Below are 17,588 nucleotides of genomic sequence, written 5' to 3'. Positions count from 1 at the left end.
TAAAATACTTATTTTTAATTCCTTCAAAATGTCTATTAGCTTACAGAAGTCAAGTATTTCAGGTTTTTCCTCAGATACCCCACCACTGTCAAATACGAGTAGCTCATATAAATAACTACACTTTAACAGTAATTAACATTTTTTTAATGAACATTTTAGAGGAACATACTTAACCCAGACCATTCGTCATCAACAGGGGGTTGAGCATGACTTAAATCCCACTGAAAATCAGAAGTACCAGCCTGAGAAACTGATTCACTGTTGGAACCTGAAAGGGAATAAATAAAATTGTACTTGTAAGTTAGCAAGTTTCCTGAAGTTTTCTTGGGGAAGGAAGTCCAATCAAAGTAGGAAAGGAAGACAAAAGGCTCAAAGAAAAATGTAAGATTTTAAGGACTACAGAAGATAGGAGAATTAGCAGCATCTTGTGCATAAGGTATACTCAGAAAACAAGGAAGCTGAAGAAGGAAGACAAAATAAAGCCATGAGAAGAACTCAGAGAGATAAGAAGAGTGGGTAAAAGCAGTCTCCTCAAACTGAAAAACACAAAGAAATTTTATGGGTAATAAAATTATTACCCTGTGTCAATAAGATCTCTTACAAGGAGAAGCTTAAAAGAAAAGATCACTAGAAAGAACCCTCACCCTGCAATTTGATATTGCAGATCAAACAAATTATACATTACTAAGAATCCACTTCTCATTTAAAGCAAAGGTTTCAAGAACATAAAAGCAGCAGGACAAACAACAGTAAGACCAATACCAGTCATGATAACAGAAGGTGTTACACATCTAGCATAACTATTTTCAGAAAAATAAACAACAAACAAAACAATTTCATAAAGTAAAACAAACAAACTATTTGTAAGAATTAAATAAATTAATATTTTACTGTATGATGAAACTTCTGAAATTCAGTTTGAATAGAACGTGGGTCTCTATTTTACATACACCTCTGCAAAAGATACCTCATATGACACAAATGTTCTCATGTTCTCATTTCTTTTGTGGTACTTTGCATCACAACATTGTTGGCTAAGGTGCATCAAAGAAAACTGATTCTCTTGAAGTTGAAACGGTATTGCAGTATTGATTCTTAGCTCAGTGTGCCATCCTACTTTACTTAATAAACTGTCAAGTTTTAGCTTAGAGACTGAACTTGGTTTCAGGTGGCTGCTTGGGATTTTTTTTAAATAAAACTCTCTGTACAATTAAGATGCTGGACACTGAGCCTAAGTTCAACAGTTAAAAGCCTGCACACTGCAATATGAGCAAATGTAGCCTAAGTGCATAAGCACCTGGCTAGCTACTTCCGAAAAGGAAACTGCTATGCCAAGCCCACAGTGTAAGCAAGCAAGAGCAAAAAACCTGACATATGATCCCTTTATTGCATAATAAATCATTGTAGGACTTATGTTAGCTGTTTAACACACAAGATTTATTATTAAGACAGGTTTGTACCCTATAACACACAACCCTTCAAAAGAGAAAACCCCAGAGCTTCATAATTTCCATTTGTTATACAGAGAAAGACTCAAGACTTCAAATCCTGCCCATGGAACATATTTTCAAAGTAGTGATTTAGTTCCTTGATGAGAAAAAAACTCAATCATCAAATAAACTCCCTCACAGGACTGGGGTAAATGGGCTCCCCTAGAAAGATATCTTCAGATCTCCAACTTGAGGTATTACAGTGCTAGAGAAACCTCTTATGCCCATTAATTATACTTAACACACAAACAAGGTGGCTAAGTAAGCAATCACAGAATCATAGAATGATTTGGGTTAGAACATACAAAGGTCACCTCAATCCAACCCCCTCTAGTTCCAACCTTCTTACTAATATTCTGTGATTGATCTCTCTTTCGATTATCAATTTAATACAGTCACTTTACTGCATAATTTCAGCATAAGAAAATAGCTTTTTAAGTGTCTTCCACCTCTTTGCAGTACTATTTTCAAAGAAAAATGAGAAAATGCATATTAGTATCACTTGGCAAACTCTATTCCACCTGGTAGAGTAGAAGAGAGAGGAAAAATCTTTTGAAAGGCACACATACCAGAAACTCCAGGAGTTAATCCAAATGAGGAGAAAGAAGTAGAATTCTGTTCAGAGGTATTAATCCTTGCATCCACATTCCAAGCAGCTGTGGGGAAGGGGAGAAAAAAAAATAAAAAGAGCTTCACACACTGCTGCCAATGTTGAAAATGTAGCTATTTAATTACAAATTGGATCAGAAAAACACTGGCTAGTCCAGCCATGATGACATTTCACATAACTGAGGACATTAATTAGTGCTGATAGAGTTGTGACTTTATGAACAAATAGCTTGAAACAATTTTCAAGCTTTACAAGGCCATCTTCACTTTACAGCTTTTTCTATATATAAGCTTCTCACAAAAGAGAAGTCAATTGTTTTTTGAGCCCAATTCTATTATTCCTCCCATTACTGCAATTACTAAGTTTTGAAAAGTACACGTAGATGGAACATAGCTTGGAGTATATTTTATATATATGTTAAAGAAGGGAATAAAATTCAGAACAATTTTTAAAGAATAGGAGATACTGCTTAAAAATGAAGACATACTAGACTGTTACATATGTAAGGCAGAAAATAAGCAGAAATAGCCAGTAAAAACTATTAGTGGCTTTTATTTAGAATTACATTTACTTAATTTGGCTAAAAACCAAACAGGTATTCCAGATGTTGTCCAAAAAGTAGACAGTCACTAACCCCCAATTTACTGACTCCTGTGTTAATGCACCCCAGCATACTCCTCATGTCCTTTGCTACTAGGATCTACAGCTGGCTCACATCCACCTTGGTGCCCACCAAGACCCCTTATCCACAAAGCTGCAATCCAGGCAGTCAATATCCAGCCAGGGTTGCTTCCAACCAGATTCAGCAATTTGTCCTCACTCAACTTCCTCCGGTTCCCGCTGGCTCATTACTCCCATCAGGTTTAGGTCCTTCTGGATGGGATCCCCAACCTGGACTGTTTCAATTGATTCCCGCCCTCACATTTAACTCTGATATAATCTGGAAACTGGATGTGAATGACACGGTTGTCCTCCAGGTCATTTATAAAGATGATAAACAGGACAGTTCTAAGTACAGCCCTGTGACATCCCCCTTGTCCAGCCTCCAGGGAGGTAGGACTTACTGACCATTACCTCGGGTCTGATCAGTTTCTCACCTGCTCTAGTTTGGATACAACAACACTGTGAGAAACAGTGTTGAAAGTATTAGTCATCATGAAAGCATTTCACTGCTTTCCTACACCCACAAAATTATTCATTTTACCAGAAGCAAATCAGCTTGGTAGATTTGATGTATCCTCAGTAACAAAACCAACAAAAAGTTGGTCAGTCACTATCAACTGCCTTATTAGAATACACAGCAGAACACATCTAGCCAGAACATGAAAAAAGCCCTCCACTTCTACTTGGCAATGGTAAAGCTTCCAAGGGTATATCAGATCTAGCCTCAGGAACTTCATTTCAAAATATGCCAGAGAAATACAAGAAGGTCTAGACTTCTGCAAATTATGGTTGGGGCAGGGCTGTGTTTTGGATTTGTGCTGAAAACAGTGTTGGTAATACAGGGATGTTGCTGAGCAGTGCTCACACAGAGTCAAGGCGTTTTCCACTTCTTGTATCATGGGCAGCAAGGTGGCTGGAGCTTGTCTTCCCAACAAGAAGTTGGAAGAGACAGCCCAGACAAGTGACCCCAACTGGCCAGAGGAATATTCCCTACCATGTGGCATTATGCTCAGTATAGAAAGTCAGGGGAAGAAGGATGAAGGGAAGGACATTTGGAGTTAATGGTATTTGTCTTCACAAGTCACTATTACATGTGATGAAGTGCTGCTCTCCTGGAGATGGCTGAACACCCACCAGCCCATGGGAAGCAGAGAATTATTTCCTTGCTTTGTCTGCATGAACAGGTTTTGCTTTCCCTATTCAACTGTCCTTATGTCAACACTGGAGTTTTCCAGCTTTTCTCCTCCCCATGTCTCCCCTGCTGGTGAGACAGTGAGTAAGCAGCCGGATGGGGCTTGCCTGCTGGCTGGGGTTAAGACTACACAAGTCTGAAGAAACACTGCTAACTACAAAGCAACACTGCTTTCCAGAAGAGATAAGGATACTTAGACTGAACAGTGGGAAGGTCCATGTTATAGTAATTAGTAATAAGTTGATGACTGTTGCTCAGAGAGAAATCAAGAAATCTTCTCCATTATTACTATGGACAGCACAAGGAAAAAAGGCAGAAAACTGTACTGAGCACTAAAAAAAAAAACCAAAACAGTTTCTAATGAGAAAAACAGTGTAACACTAAGTGTCACAAGAGTTAAACAATGTTTATGCCTGGGGCCCAAAAAAAAAACACCTGCCAAAATCAGACACAATTGATTTCATCGTATTGGATCAACAGAACAGACTTACAACCTGGGTTTTAAGACATAATTTTAAAGAAATTATGCATCAAAATGGCTTAGCAATCATCTTCAGAACTTTATGAAAGTGATATACAACATTGCAATCCTTCACAGAAATAATTTTATCCCAGATAAACTCAAAAAAGCCAGTTTAACTGTACACAGAAACATGGATGCTAAGGCATCAGCACTTGCAGTAAACAGAAATTGTTCAGTTAACATTTCAGTAGACCATGTCAAGATCTTTTTAATATATAAACATAAAAATATTTCAGAGACTACTAAAAATACATTTATGTAAAATTGCTTACATGAAGCAAATTCTTGGAAATAGCTTACCAATAGGAGTGAACAAAGAACGCTCTTTCCAGGGCCTGCCTACCAGGCTCACTCCCCAGTCCTTTCCATTTCCATTAGCATCTCCAGTGTCTTGGCCCCAAGCCAATGTCTCAGTCTTCCTCTTCCCAGCTGCAGTTGAAGGAACAGATGTCCATTTCTCCTCCCCTACACCAATCTGTGAGGAGATTTTTACAGACTTCTCATTCCAGCTTCCTCCATTTACTGTATGGCTTTCACTCAATCCCGGAGAAACTTAAATACAACAATAACAAAAGGATTATTTAAAATAACAACTGGATGAAGAATTAAAATATCGTTATATGCACATTCATGTAATAAAAAAAATCCTGAATGAATGGCAGCTTTGCTACACCAGTGTGATACAGACAGGGCTGCTGCTCTGTCTCAGCTGATTTTCCAGTTCAGATGATCTGCACCATCTGTCTACTAACTTGAAGAGGGAGGAAAAAACAGCACCAACTGCACTCTCTTGCCTCATCCCTTTCTTTATAGGGCTTGAACGCACTGTTGGTGAATTGGTCTCTCTAGATTAGAAAAAGGGTGGGGAGGGTACTTTCAACACTCACTGTCAGCTAATTTCTCTTAGACAGTATGGGGATGACTTGTGGAAAAACCCATGCACTAAACAGAGAGTATTTTCTGTTTCATAATTGCATGCAGCAGTTCTCCAAGCAGGATGCAGACAAAATTACCAAGTCTTAGAAAATATTTCCCAAATGCTACACAGGATTTACAAGGAGCATAGATATCATACTGATCATAGAGTCCCTCGCAGTGAGACACAGAAATCATAGTAACACTCAATTCGTAAGTAACATATTTTATGTTTCACTAAGGTAAAAGACCACAACACTGCAAGAATCTGTTACATGTTACCCTCATGAGAAATTACTAGCCACTGCAAGTTTAATGTATTCTTTGAGAAGTCAGCAGTACACTGGGACAAAGACCATAATAGAAGTTTTTTAAATTTATGTCTCTATGAAATGTAAGGGCTAGTGCATCCAGCCTCCCTTCCTATATATCACAAACCTTTCTCAAAGTGCTTTGTAAATCATATCCCCTTTTTCTTTTTATATATGCAGTGGAAAAAACAGAAAAACTGTTCTTCTACAAGCAATTAAGAAATATTTGCATATTACAAGTGTAACACTTAAACAGTAAGCCAAACCCTTATGCACAAGTCATATGCCAACATATGCCAACAAAAAATAGAGACCAAACCTTTTATTTTCCAAATGAACTTGTAACTCAGGCAGCATCAACATGCCCAATTCAAGCTGGCATCACTAACATAGAATTAATTAGGTGAGATATGCCTAGATTTTCTCAGACAAATCAATTCCAAACACAGACATCTGTAAGGTCACCACTGTTGTACAAAAACCACTGCCCTTTCTCTACAGCACTAGCATTGCTCCTGTCAGTCAATGTCCTCCTAGCATAATATGAAGTCTTGGGGAAAGGCAACAAAAGAATACTGAAGTGACAGAAACCAAACCGCAGTTGCTAGAAAAACCTTTTTGCAACTTTGCAAAAAAGCAGCTGAGGTCCTGAAGCAGGACCTTGATTATTCTCTGTTTATTATACTTCTCTCTTGTCAAAAACTTTAACTTCTAAATGACCAGCCAGTTCTCACTGAATCACAGAAAACTGAAGACTGAAAAGATCTCTCAAAGTCACCTAGTCCCACCTTTTGTTCAATGCACAGCTAGCTTCAAAATTATACTACATTATTCAAGCTCTGGAAACCATAAAGGCAGTTCATTCAAGCTCTGGAAATCATAAAGATAGTTCAAAGCTTCTCTGGACAATCTCATGAAAAGCTTTTTCCTCATGACCTTCCCCTTACTGAAACTTGGTTATTTTCTCCTGTCCTCCCATTAGGCATCTCTGAAGAATACAGCACCCTCCTTCTGTGCCATGGTATAGGAAGTTTGTGTGTGAAGTAAAGCTCCCAAAAACAAACAGAAAGGGATTCGCTTTCCGGATCTGTGTGCTTTTAATAACTCATTTGCTGACTTGGTTACTTATACTAGCTATTTTTTATTAAAGCAACACAGCTAATGTTGGCTATAGGTAAGTAACAACCATCTTGATTTCATTGTGTCAAACTAATTCACTTCAAGTATTATTATAGCAGTATCTGTTATTAGAAAACTGTTAAGATTTACTAGTCAAATATTTAAAGTTTTTGTGTATGACATATGTCAAGAATATTCTTTTTATAAACATGTATTCATATGTAAGAACTTCCAAAACTAAGGTATTATATATCTCAAAAGAGAATGTAAAGAACAGAGTAACTAGTATATTCAACCTGAAACAAGTGTAAACAACAATCAGGACTTGTGAGCTCTCTGCAGTTATCTATACCAGGGTTTCTTTGAGAAAATAATTAATTAACACAAATAGGTGAGTAAGTCTGAAAAGCTAGGATAAAGAATTTTTCAGCAGAGTTTAAAAATAAATGTTACTGTTCTGTACATAAAGATTTTTACAGTAGGTAATCTACCTGAAAACTCAAAACACTGAATCGTATTTCTGCATGTAAGAGACACTGTTTTCAACTTCTTAAGAAATAACTGGAACTTAGAAGTATAATATTTGCATAGCCAAAAGAGCCAGATGTACAGCAAAGTTCCAGGTCAGTAACTCAAAATCCTGCACCAACAGTTGCTGATTTCACTTCTGTAAAATACTCCTCTAGTTACTTAGGATGACCAATAATAAAAACTTTTTACCTTGTGGAATTGATGATTCCCCCTTTGCAGGTTTAGAACTGTTAATCTGTGCATTCAAAAGTGCATCACCTGATTAAGAAGAGGAAACAAAGCTAGATTAAGCTTTTTTAAAAAACAACACCTGTAAAAATCTTCTAACAATCCATTACTAATATTTTAAGAATATATTAGTACCTTACAGTAAATTAAGACACTTACAGAAAACTTAAGGATAAAATTAAGATGCTCTATTTTTTATTATTTATGTTTATGTGGCAGACAAAATGCTCTCAAAGTGACTTAGGACCCATATACCAAATAACTGCAGATTTCAAAGAACTTAAACTACTTTCCCAATGAACAAAGAGCATATATCTAAAACACAGGTTGTTATTTACAAGCAAAGAGTGGCTCGAAGTATTTCAGACCTGTAACTATTTCTAACATCTACCTCACCATCAAAACACTAGATACAGCTAAATTCTTTCTGGATTTGTCTCGTACAAGGTGATACACAAGATACAAAAAAAGTATGATACATAATGGATTCTCACTGGAGAAGTTACAGTGGTTATGGTTAGCAATAGTGTTTAAAGACAGTTGGAACTATGATTTCTTGAAGCTCTAAACTGAAGGAAAAAAAAGACAACAGGAAACAACTGATCTAGTCCTCAGGGCAACAATTGTGCACTCAGTCAAGGTGCAAATGAGTGTCAATGAAACAGGAAGGTGAGGCATACAAATTTCAATGAATTGTTTCAAAGTACCAGACAGTTGTTCAGCTCAGTCTTTTTGTGGCTTTGCTAGAACATCAAGTTTCACTTAATTAAAGCACCTACTTCTCAGTTTTACCCAAATAGGAATTCCTGTGCCTACACATGCTCTAAACCAGCCCATTCAATCTTTTGTTTCTGTAACAGCAAAAGTATCTCTTGAATCCTCAGCTACAGTAATTGACTAGTAAATCTGAGCCACGTGTGCCTTACCATTATGAACAGCTTTAGTGCAGGATGCTACTAAATCTATGTTGGAAAAAAATACCTATGTGTTAAGCAGTGAATGATATTTCAAGAGCACTTCAGAGGCATAACCTTCCCACAAGGAAGCACTCAAGAAGTTAAGGAGTTGGTGCTGCCTGCAGCTCTGCTGAGGATGCCTCTGAAGTTTCTCAAACCAAAGGGCAGAGTCACAGAGCACAAGTGAAGGAACAGGGACAGGCCTGCACAGCTGTGTAGCAACCAACAGCGCACCAGCGTGGATGGAAGCCAGTGCCTTAGCCACTTACTCCAAAACACTCTTGAGTTTCCCCAAAAATACGTCTAGAAAAGGGGGAGTTTTGCACAATGAGAAAGTACTTTTACACAGCTTGAAATAATTTCCTCAAGAGTTTCACCTCCAAATACACTTAACATACATCCAAAACAGAGTCACTATTAAAGCATTCAAGTAAAGTTACCTTTCTAGGACACATTCACAGACCTATCAAGCATCATACCTTTATTTTTTCTGAGACCAACTGGAAGTGATGGTGTAGGCATCAGCTGTTCAATGGATACAGTAACCGTGTTTTCTATGGCCTGGAGATTTGATTCTCCTGAGCCACCGTCATTCAGCACCTTGTCTCGTTTACGCTGCTGACGCTTCTCTCTGTTACTGATTTTTGTTTCCCAGGCTCCTAAAACATCACCCAAATGAAAACATCACTAAGCCAGAGAGGAAGAAAAGATTTTTAGCTTGTATCATGTCAAACAGAAGTCTGAGGGCATTTTAACCAGTCAGTTTCAACCGCAAATTAAAAACATAAACGGCCAAAGGTAAGTTTTTCTGTCGTAATACGTGGCTTCACAGAGCAAAACATGAATAGCATGAACACCTTACTATCCATATTTCTCAGTTTTTATAAGATTACTTAAAAAAAATCAGTTGAAGTTACTAAATACTGTTGTTTCAAAGATCATATTTCCATATATAATACATACATAATATGGAGTTATGAGTTTGTGTTTCTTTATGAACCAAACGTAAGTAAATCTTAAACAGCATTTAAGCCATCATGTTTGCATTTTGTGTATGTTTGTGTTCAGTACCTTCATCAACTTCCTTTCCATCCAGACGAGATGTATCCTGAACTGTTTTGGAATCTCCCTTTGATTTCTTTTTTTTCTTTGACTAGAATAAAAATAAAACATTTTCTTAATGATTACTTACGTACCACTTGGCATAGTGATTCAGAACTCCCTCCCCCCCTGAAAATACAGGAATAAATTTAAAACAGATTTTCCAGAACAACCCTCCATGAAAGACGCATGCAGCACAGAACTGGCAGGTGGGGGAACATTACTTATGCTGCAAAGTACAAAACCAGGTAGAAGAAGCTATGCTGGCAGCATCAGAGTCACAGAGGAGTAATGAGCCGTTCAGCAGGCAGATGCCACTCTGTCAAAATTTGTTTCATGCAAAAGTATAAAGTTACACATGGAGAAATAAATAATACCAGCAACTCCTTAAAAAAAAGGTAAAAAAAATCCAGCTTGGAAATTACTTCAAAACACAGGCTGTGATTAGAGCCCATACATTCCAACCTTTTTTTCCCCTCAAGGTTTCATCAGTTATGGCTTCTTGGATGTGAGAGCTAAGCTAAACAAATAGGAACAGACATGACTGCTTCTGCAAGTAGTTTTGGTGCAAGAGGTAGCAATACAGAGTGTTGAAAAGATAGTGTTGAAAAGAGAAAACCCCAAGATATTGGGAGAAAATATATTGCAGAAAGCCTTGGAGCAAATTGACTTGACTAACTTCTTAGAAAGAAAACACAGTACTGAAAAGCTTTTCAACCTAGTGAAGAAAGGTATAAGAACTACCAGATAAACCTGAATGAAAAACAACAAGACTTTAAAAAGAAATATGGTTATCCACTCAAATGTTATAAGGGGAACTATTTACTTATTCACTGTCTCTGAAATAGTCTAAGAATGCTGGACATCTTTCTGGAATACATCTGCCAGAGTCAGACTAGTAATTGCCAGCTGCACACCTGAGTTCCCACGATTTGGTTTTCTAGTCTTAAATGTCCAAGAAGTGTCTAACAATCTCTCTAGAATTCAGAATTGGTAACACCTAAATTATTACTATATCTGCTGCAGATATTCTATGGGCCCCCACAATGGCATGCAGTTCATATGCCTTAGAGTTACCATGTCCCCAGAGTGATCTTTAGCTTCAAAACAGGTAGTGAGAGCAGTATAGCTTGTTAGTGCAGCAGAGATGATAAAAAAATTCACTGCTTATGTGCAATGCTGCTCACCACACCTATAACATTTAGGGAACTGATTTTAACAGTTAGCTCATGGCTTAATGTACATGGGAACCCAAACTACAGATGCACTCAAGCTGAATTTTCATTTGCTCAGCAGACTACCTTTGCCCACATAGCAGCTAAGTAACTTCTGAAAAGCCTCCAAAAGAGAAGGGCTGGTTTCAAAAGCAACCTGAGAAGAATTGGTTCTAAAAATATGAACAAGTCAAATTATTTGCTAGGGCAACTTCTAATGAAGGAATTAAAAAGGCAAGTGAGAATTAGCATTAAAATTAGTTATAAATTGCCTCTTCAAGCTTGAGCAGAGAAAGATTACAAACAGAAAAAGTTTGTACATTTGTCTCCCATTTGCAGCTACATTGAGACTGGAACTTGAGACTCTAAAGTTTCTATCCACAAAGCTGTAACTACCCAACTGTCCTTTGTCACTAAGAGAACACCTGAAATTACTTCAGAAGGCTCCCAGACAACAGTTCAAGATTCCAAACTGTAACTTCAGTTTCCTTAAATAACTAGCTCCTATGGAAGTATTGCCATCAAATTTTATACTTTCCAGTAAAACACTGAAGTTTAACAGCTGAAAAAGAAGTTTGTGATTAACAAATACTGTTTTTAAAAAGATCAAGAATTCAAATCTTGAAAAAGTGTTTACTTTCCTAAACTGTGTTACCCTGTTCTGAAAAACCAGAACCATCCTTTTTTGTCCAATTAACCCACCACCTGCTAAACTTTGTACTGTACCAGTTGCTATCTCAGTACCAAACTGATGGAAACAGCAAGAGATGCTAAAGCCAGAGCAAGCCAGCTGGTCATTCTGCAGAAGCCTATGGATTCAGAGTGTCACCTTCTGCAACACACAAAGATGCCAGTGTTGGCTCTGCCAACAGCCAAAGAGCACATGAGGAATACTGCAGGCCTGCCAAAATATTTTAAGTCCTTAGGATGCATTGTGCCCCATGCAAGGACAATAGAAAAAATAAACCTTTCTTCTTGATCCCTAGCTGAGTAATCATTTCTAGTATTCAAAACAAAGCAGTTATGTGCTTGCAAACAGAACGGATGATGACAGTTTTAACTTCCCAGGATCTCATACACAGAGTCATTTCTTAGGGAACAGTCCCTTATACTAAACACTAAAAAACCCTGTACTGTGGCAAGTCACTAACTGCAGAATAATAAACCCTGTAACAGCCTGAGTCCAGACATTACCCAAAGATTCCCCTCCCACAAAGCAGAAAAACACACAAGAAATTCACAACCCTGAAGCAGCCAAGAAATACAGAAACACAAAGGATGTGTCATTTTCACTGAACACATATATTGAAGCACAAAAAAACCACCATGTCCTTCAGACCACAGGTTATATGCATTCATATATGTACACACATGCACATACAACTTCAATCACAGCCATTGTCTTACACCATCCATCCCAAAGATGGTACACAAAGACACTTAGACAGGACCCCCTACAACCTCAGCAGGTTTGTAATGTTAGAAATGCTATAGATGCCCTGAGAAGCCTGATGTAATAATTAGAAGCCTGTACAGTTACCTGTAGTTCAAAGGAAGTTCTTAAGCATGCTTTTAATTGAAGGGTAACAATTTACTCCAACCATTTTTTGCCCAGGATCCCCCAAAGTCATATGAAACCACAATTTGAATAATCATCCACATCCATTTAGTGGTACTCATTTCCTAGAGCTGCAGTTTCAGCTTCACATTTTAAAATTCAGGTCACTCTGTTTGCAATTTTAACGTGAAGTTGAGCTTAGGATTTAAACACCTAATCTACTTGAAAACCTGCAAATAGAGTTATTCATTCAGGTTCAAATTGTGGTATGTTCTTGGGAAAAAAAAACAGCCAAGTCCATCTGATACGCAAAACATGGAGAAGAGGAAGAACCACACAGCATGGAACTTTAAGGCAAACCTATTTCACAGAAAAGTCACTCAATCTGCCAATTGCAAAAACATTTAAATTCCTACAGCAAACTAAAAGGATACAGTCTTTTAGCCAAAATACTAACCACAAAAGAAGTTATTGGAGGGTAAGCAAGTGTATTTATTAAAGCTTGGATTGGAAGGGACATCAAAGATGATCCGGTTCCAACCCCAGCCATGGGCAGGGACACCTTTCACTAGACCAGGGTGCTCAAAGCCCCATCCAGCCTGACCCTGAACACTTCCAGGCCAGGGATGGGGCATCGACAACCTCCCTGGGCAACTTGTTCCAGTGTATCACCACCCTCACAGCAAAGTGTTTCTGACTTTTTATAGACAACCTTCTATTTTTCCTCAGTATAGTTACAACAAAAGCATTTTATTGAAGAAAATAAGTCAGAAAACAATGACACTGGGAAAACTTCATGCATAATGTTAGCAAGAACCAATTAAAAAAAATTATCAAAGGCCCAAGCATATCCATGTTGCCTATAAATGACAGCATATATAATAAAAAAAGATTAGTCCTCACAATTCAAAAAATAACACTGCCAGTAGTAAGGTTACCTTTTAGATTAGACATTACAGATGGATATTTTAAAATATATTTTTAATGTAGCTGTTTAATTTGTGTAACAAAAAAGCCCACACCAGACTTCAAAGCTCACATTTATCATCAAAAATCAAGAACTCTAATTACTAATGGATACATCTGGCAAAAGAAATAAGCAGGCACATGGTCTAAATCCTTTGAATAGTAGTCCCCCAACTGGTAGACCATTTACAAGGCACTTAACAATACTATCATTATGCTGCATCCCCATGAAGCCATCAAGATGAAACAAACTTTATTTCTGTAGGCTTAACACTGTCACATGATGAACAGAGATATCAGTGTTTAGTGGGGGGCTGGGAGTGGGGTTTCCTTGACAAACATTCTGTGATAAGGCATGTCTCAGAAGTTAAGAAAATACTACTTTAGCTCTTTTCAACTCCAAATTACATTAGTACTCTTCACAGTAAGAAATCTGCCTCTTTATTCATATAAGTAACAGGATTTCAAACCAAAACCAGAGTTATTAGATACTGAAATATTATAAATCAAACTTCAACATTTTTGCTTTGTATCCATAACTAACCTTTTCATTCTTCTTTTCTGTGTCCACAGGCTGCTTTACATTGTCTTTATGGACAGTTTGTATTACTTCATCTTCAGATATATCAAGGAAAGACCGTCCATTAGGCTGTGTAAACAATGAGCATAAATAATAAAAAAAAATTAGAGAAAGCAGATGAAGCAAAGCACAAATTTACACTATTACTGAAATGCAATTGTTGATGGAAAAGCGCTTGTAAGATTATTGAATAGACCAGGCCTAATTGTGGATTGTTGTTCAAAGGATCTACTGCAATTCTGTATTTACCAAACACAGAAATGAAAAAGGAAAGACAACCTGTCTTCTCATTTCCTCTCACTTCTATTCAATCCAGGAATTTCATAGCAAATGGTAAATTTCGGAAATTTACCAGCTTTTAAAATTACCTGTAGCTGTTCTGAAAACTGATTCAGAACAACTACAGTTGTACATGCCATAAATTATCCAATTAAATTAACACAATTACCACTTTGTAGCAGTTCAGCAAGAGGACTAATTTTTAAAAGTAATTTCTACATCGACCAAACATTTGAAATTTCTCTCTATGCGTATCCCTCCCAGCTCACTTCCTTCACAAGTTAAACTTCATAGTAGAAAAGAAATTACAAATCAAACATGAAGCATGACTAAGCACGGTAGCCCATTGTTCTTTTCAGACAGACTTGATTACAGGTGTTACATTAGTCTACCATTTCCCCCTCACAATTAGAGAAAGAAAATTAGCATGTATTAGTCAACATACAAAATTGAAACTCTGGACAATCATTAAATGAATCTTTACATTACTTTTGACAGCAAAGGCATACACCTCAGCCTACATATCCCCATAGAGAAATGTAGTAATCTAGAAATCATTTACTTCTAACAAAAGGCTATGACTGAAGTTACTCTGCTTAACTGCAAAAGAGATGAAAATATTATACTACAGTCAGCCATTAATTTCATTGCATGAAAAACAACTGTTAAGAATAGTAATTGATAGTGTCCACACAAATGTCACTGGTTCACGTTCAGAATGACTCAGATAAATGAATGCTACTTCAAAGCTGCTTTAATTCCTGCAATTCTTTCAAAATAAATTTCAAGCTCTATTACCTTTAGTTATTTTTTTTTTGCTATTAAAAACCCAAAAGCTATTATAACTCTGCATCACACAAACCTAATTGCTTTCAAATAAAACAAAAGCCATATCACAACTTAGTGCGGCCTATTCCTTCAAACATTGGATCTGATCCTCAATTTAACTGTTCTAGGCATTTAAGTCTTGCCACATTGTATTATGCTTACAAACCACCCCGGCATGGTTTCACTAGTGCATAACATAGTATTGCTAACTGTAGTTAGCAAGGGTGCCAACTTCTTCAAAGTAACTATAAATAGAAATTGAAATATCAGGTCACCTAACCTCTCTTCTCCTTCAACAACCAGCTTTAAACTAGACTTCTCATATCTAATATGCAGTACATTTCCCTCAGCATTCTGAAAACAAAGTGTATTTTACAAGTCTGGTCTAGGAACTCTCTCTAGAAGTTCTTCTCAACAAAGTCCACCTTATTGGTATATTCCACAGGGATAACAAAGAACTGATATTTAATCTTGAAAATAACTCATTGCCAAAACTCAGTTCTTGTGCCTCTCTATTTTCTCCAGGGACTGTTTAGAAGTAAAGTTAGATAACATATTTGATGCATCTAGTATTGGATTTGTATCAAAAATTTTACAGCCAACTAACTTTGTAAATTCTGTACCTTGCTTCTTAGCTATTACATATGTACCTTAAATTGAAAAGTACTTTAGTAACCCCTCCCAGCTATTCAATAAATAGACGTTTTTATCTTTAATTTAAAAAAACTTAAGCTCTTTCTCTGAACTAATAAACTAATTCATATCCATTAAAAACCCTCTGGAAAAATTATCCACATGACGGTTCAAAATGCTGTCTGATCATCTGATTATGTAAACAACAATCTTTAGAAACATGTTAGAAAACTTGAACTTCGATACATTCAGGAGAAGTACATCCCTTAATTGTAATACCCTCCTTTTCAGTGGAAGCGGTCCACATTTATTTTCTGCCCATAGATGAATCACAGAATTTTAACCAAAATCCATGTGACCATTTTTGGATATACTAAAGAAAGCAACAGAAGCCAGAAAGAAGAAAGTTTTCCTACAGTATTCAGAAACGTTTAATTTTAAAAAGACAACCACAGCCCAAAGTTTAAAACTTTATGGGTAATAAATTAAATATCCACTGACATAATTAATTAACTCAAAATTGTGCAGTTTATTATTTGCCATCTTTTCCACCCTCATCTTAAAGCTGCCAGGCAAGATACAACAAGGCAGAAGTAATGCTGTCAGTAACAGCATTGATTATTGAGTGCTTTTTTTGCCCGAGGACCTTAAAATTCCAATACTTAACCTTTTTCCACACACATTCATTTGAGGGTGTTAAGATATATCAAATCTAGAACAAGTTTTGCTTAGACTATGAAAACAAAAAGTACTCTTTAAACATGGTACTGCAAAGGATAACTCAGTTTCCTGCTTCAAACAGTATTCATGAAATTGCTATCGCCTTAATCTTACAACGCTGTATTAGCCAAAGTCCTCAGTTACACATTATAAAGACACCTCTGCTTAGAATATCTTGGCCAATGAAAGAATCTGTTTACCAATGTTTTCTGTAAGCTCCTCTTCAGAAAGAAACTAAGCAATTTTCTTTATCAGGCCCAAAGAATCCTACAGCCCTACTTTTGCCATTTGACCACTAACATTACACAAACCAACACATGAGTATCAGCTGAAAGTATAAAGTCTTTACACAATCTAAGTGCAAATAAACAATAAACAGCTATAGCCCAGAAAGTTCTTTCAAGCAGACTAAATATGAAACTTCCTCAAATGAATGCAAATACTTTTACTAGAATGTGTGGCATTTATTCTCCAGGTGCATGACAAACAATAGGAAGCACAAAGTCGATTTGGTATTTTCCACATCTACAAATAGATGGTGTGAACGGCTTCCTAAAGTGGTAGCAGAGCAAAGATGGCTACTCTCAAGTTTCTGTGGTGTTTGGCAGATTGCACAGAAACCATGTAAGAACAGCTTCACTTTTTTTCTGCTGAAGTAGGAGAGGCACAGTAATTATTCAAAAGGGGAGAGAATCAAAATTAACTATCAAGTTTTATGGACAGAAAAAAAAATCTTAATGAGGCCAAAGACCTCTGCCTCTTCCAGGAGTTAAAATAAAAATGAAAAAAGAAAAAAGCAGCTTCAGGTTTACTGCACAGAATCTGATGTAACGACCATGATACCTTGCTCCAAGCAGCCTGAAAGCCAGAACTGGCCCTGTAAACTTTAATGTTAATGAATGCTAAACAGTTTCAGCTCTATTTTATTCCCAGCCTGTTCACAGCAAGTAAATAAACAAAATCTCATAGGTACTACTGTATTCAGTCAATGCAGTGTTATTCAGAGAAACCTATTTTACTAAGAACATGTAGGGTAAGTTGTACCCTACTTATACAGGTACTGAATAAAGCCACATGCAAGGAAAAAATTAATGCTCTTCCTCAGAAAAGCTACAGTGAGGAACACTTCTGATCCTGACTGTCGAGTGTTACACATCACCTGCCATACAGT

At 36.9% G+C, this 17,588-nt stretch overlaps 1 protein-coding gene across 2 annotated transcripts in view; it reads right to left on the bottom strand.

Moving 5' to 3' along the window:
- Positions 1–17,588, bottom strand: part of MTDH (metadherin) — a 34,017-nt gene that overhangs the window by 13,534 nt on the left and 2,895 nt on the right. For both annotated transcript variants that reach the window (XM_059864254.1, XM_059864245.1), the window contains exons 2-8: positions 13,922–14,026; positions 9,610–9,691; positions 9,018–9,197; positions 7,544–7,612; positions 4,779–5,030; positions 2,060–2,146; positions 170–268 (exon numbers count right to left, since the gene is read on the bottom strand). In XM_059864254.1, the coding sequence (XP_059720237.1) occupies positions 170–268; positions 2,060–2,146; positions 4,779–5,030; positions 7,544–7,612; positions 9,018–9,197; positions 9,610–9,691; positions 13,922–14,026 (874 nt within the window). The remainder of the gene's footprint in view (positions 1–169; positions 269–2,059; positions 2,147–4,778; positions 5,031–7,543; positions 7,613–9,017; positions 9,198–9,609; positions 9,692–13,921; positions 14,027–17,588) is intronic.

The sequence above is a fragment of the Haemorhous mexicanus genome, chromosome 1, assembly GCF_027477595.1.
Source record: "Haemorhous mexicanus isolate bHaeMex1 chromosome 1, bHaeMex1.pri, whole genome shotgun sequence".
NCBI lineage: Eukaryota > Metazoa > Chordata > Aves > Passeriformes > Fringillidae > Haemorhous > Haemorhous mexicanus.
This window is presented reverse-complemented; position numbering and strand designations above follow the sequence as displayed.